Source organism: Morone saxatilis, unplaced genomic scaffold (assembly GCF_004916995.1).
Source record: "Morone saxatilis isolate NCDOM2014 unplaced genomic scaffold, NCSU_SB_2.0 Contig12, whole genome shotgun sequence".
NCBI classification, from domain to species: domain Eukaryota; kingdom Metazoa; phylum Chordata; class Actinopteri; family Moronidae; genus Morone; species Morone saxatilis.
In genome coordinates, this window is record NW_023339674.1 from 19,536,539 (window position 1) to 19,539,163 (window position 2,625).

Genomic DNA, 2,625 nt, shown 5'->3' on the forward strand with positions numbered 1-2,625 from the left:
TCACAGCCATCATAGTTTATCCTACACGCTTGGTTGAGGTGCCTCCACTGCTAGGTGTTTCTTACAGCCGAATGTGGAGATTTTTTCAGGTGCGTGTAAGCACAAAAATGTGCTTCTTCTGAGTACGAAAACCTGGCAAAATTTGATATCCATTTAAAAAAATCACCAGGCCCTTTAATAAAACATTTCACATACTGCATATTCTGCATCTGCACTTCATTCTGCCCATGCCTTGTGCGTTATTTTTTAAGTATTGACTGCTTAAAAATCTCAATTATGATTTGATAAAAACGTGTGTTTTTTGAATTATGCTTTTCTGCACAACTTGAGTTTTGAATGATGAACTCGCACATCATCTAAAAAATGAATGTTCTTTGCCTTACAGATGGTCTTGTGTCATACAACGCTCCAGTGGGAGAACAGATGAACTTGCCTGCTTACCCTGTTTATTTAAATGACTCTGTCTATGATGGAGCTGTCATCCACAGGTGTGTGTGTGTTTCATTATTCTTTCCTCCTTCCTTTTTCAAACCCCACCACATTGCTTCATCATTGCTATCATCCTCCGTCAGTATTTTTTCCCCTCACCTTGTTGTTGCCTGGTCACCATGGTGAAAGCAAAGAGACAGACGGTGGTGAGTGGGTCATGGTGGTTTACTGTTAGGCAATACCTCATGGGAATGACTGAGTCAACCATGCTTATGAAGTTTAAAAACCGGAATGAACCAATCAGTCTTTTGTTGACAGTAGTGTTTGGATTATGGCGTGGTGAATAATGTCCTCCATGACACAGGCAGGCTTCTTTCTCTCTATCAAGGCAGAGGGAAAAGAAAATGGCCTTATCGCAATATGCCAGCAACAGGAGTGAGGGAATTGGTTTTACAATGCTGCCACCTAGTGTTAAATTGTTGTACCATAAAAACTTTTTAACATAAGTGCCTACTGTGAAGATAATGGATGTTTTTTTCTGTGTTTCTTAGTATGACAGAGGGTTTGGGCCAGCTGACTGATGGAGTGTGTGGTCTGGATGATTTTACACATAGTCACGTCTACAATGTGTGGCCCGGGTATGACTACGTAGGTTGGAACAATGAGAGCTTCCCCAGTGGATATGTTGAAATCATGTTTGAGTTTGACCGCACACGAAACTTCACCACCATGAAGGTGAGTCTCCTGATAATATGAGCTAAAATTTAAATAGTCAATAGTACTAAAAGTCTCCCCATGTGCCCTTTTTCTGCACCCAGATCCACTGCAACAACATGTTCTCACGGCACGTCAAGGTGTTCCGCCAGGTGGTGTGTTACTTCCGCTCCGAAGCAGACTGGGAGGCCTCGCTGCTCTCCTTCAGCCCTGTGGTGGACGAGAAGAACCTCAGCGCCCGATTCGTCACCGTCAACCTGCTCAATCACATGGCCAACGCCATCAAGTGCCAGTTCTACTTTGCTGATGCCTGGATGTTGTTCAGCGAGATCACCTTCCAGTCAGGTAAGAACTGTGTGTATACTCTGTAATTGCAGACAGATCACAGTTTAATATTCAAATATGTCTAGTTGTACACTTTAAGCTTTATTTATTCCTGCACATGTTACAGGTACAGCGCTGCAGCACCCTTAAACAGTGTATATATATACAGACGTGGGGCTGTCATTGCTGAAATCTCCAATGTTAACTTTATTTAAATATTTATTGTTTATTATTTATATTTTCCTTGTTACATTTTACCAGTATTTAGCCTTACTGCAGATCTGGTCTCTATAGACACACTTTTCCATGTTCATATCACATGTATACAATGAAACCCCAAATAAACACATTTTCACACATTCATTTTCATATATACATTAATCTCTTCCAATATCTTTTGGTCATTATTGTACTGCACCGTTAAATTCACTGATCAACACAGTTTCAAATATATTACAGCATGCCAAATTGTTTATGGAGCCAACCTGTATGTTAATCTAACCCAAAATAGACCCAAGTTACCATCTTATGCTTTTCATGCTTATCACAGGGTAACAGAGTTACTCTGGGCGGGCACCGCTATAATGAAAGTGAAACCTGCTTATTTTAATCTCTCATTTGAACTAAACTTATCTCTCAGCAGTAGCAAACAGACTACAGCAATGTGTGTGAGGGTGTAACACATTACCAACCTTTAATACAGGGGAAAGGATGAAACAGGGAGACGTGGTCCGTCGTTGCTTTAGTCTTATGTTCTTAATTGTTATGAGGGAAAACAGCGGAGCATGTGCAGCTGATTGCAGTCCCACACTGCCACCTGCTGTCGAAAAACTGCTGCAGAAGATTCATTATTTTGGTTAACAAACCATGTTTTAGCCCCTATAAATAAAAACATATATATATATAATCTCAAATTATGAAACTCCATAAAATCAAACAATTACATTCACACAAATGTGATCACACAAAAATTTGGAAATTCTGGTAAAAGCAGCCATTAAAGTCAGTTTTGAGGCCTTCTAATTTTGATGAACAGTTCATTTTCTGATGAGCTCTGCGTCATTTGGTCTTTCAGATACAGCCATGTACAACACAACACTGGCTCCACCCAAGAAGGGACTACTGCCTAACACACAACCAGGTCAGTGATCCCCCCCC

The 2,625-nt window shown here is 40.5% G+C and overlaps 1 protein-coding gene across 1 annotated transcript in view; it reads left to right on the forward strand.

Moving 5' to 3' along the window:
* Positions 1-2,625, forward strand: part of ddr2a (discoidin domain receptor tyrosine kinase 2a) — a gene marked incomplete in the record, with an annotated part of 14,614 nt that overhangs the window by 7,098 nt on the left and 4,891 nt on the right. Inside the window, 4 exon segments of the mRNA XM_035653909.1 lie at positions 386-488; positions 981-1,164; positions 1,248-1,488; positions 2,543-2,608. Of these exon segments, the coding sequence (XP_035509802.1) occupies positions 386-488; positions 981-1,164; positions 1,248-1,488; positions 2,543-2,608 (594 nt within the window).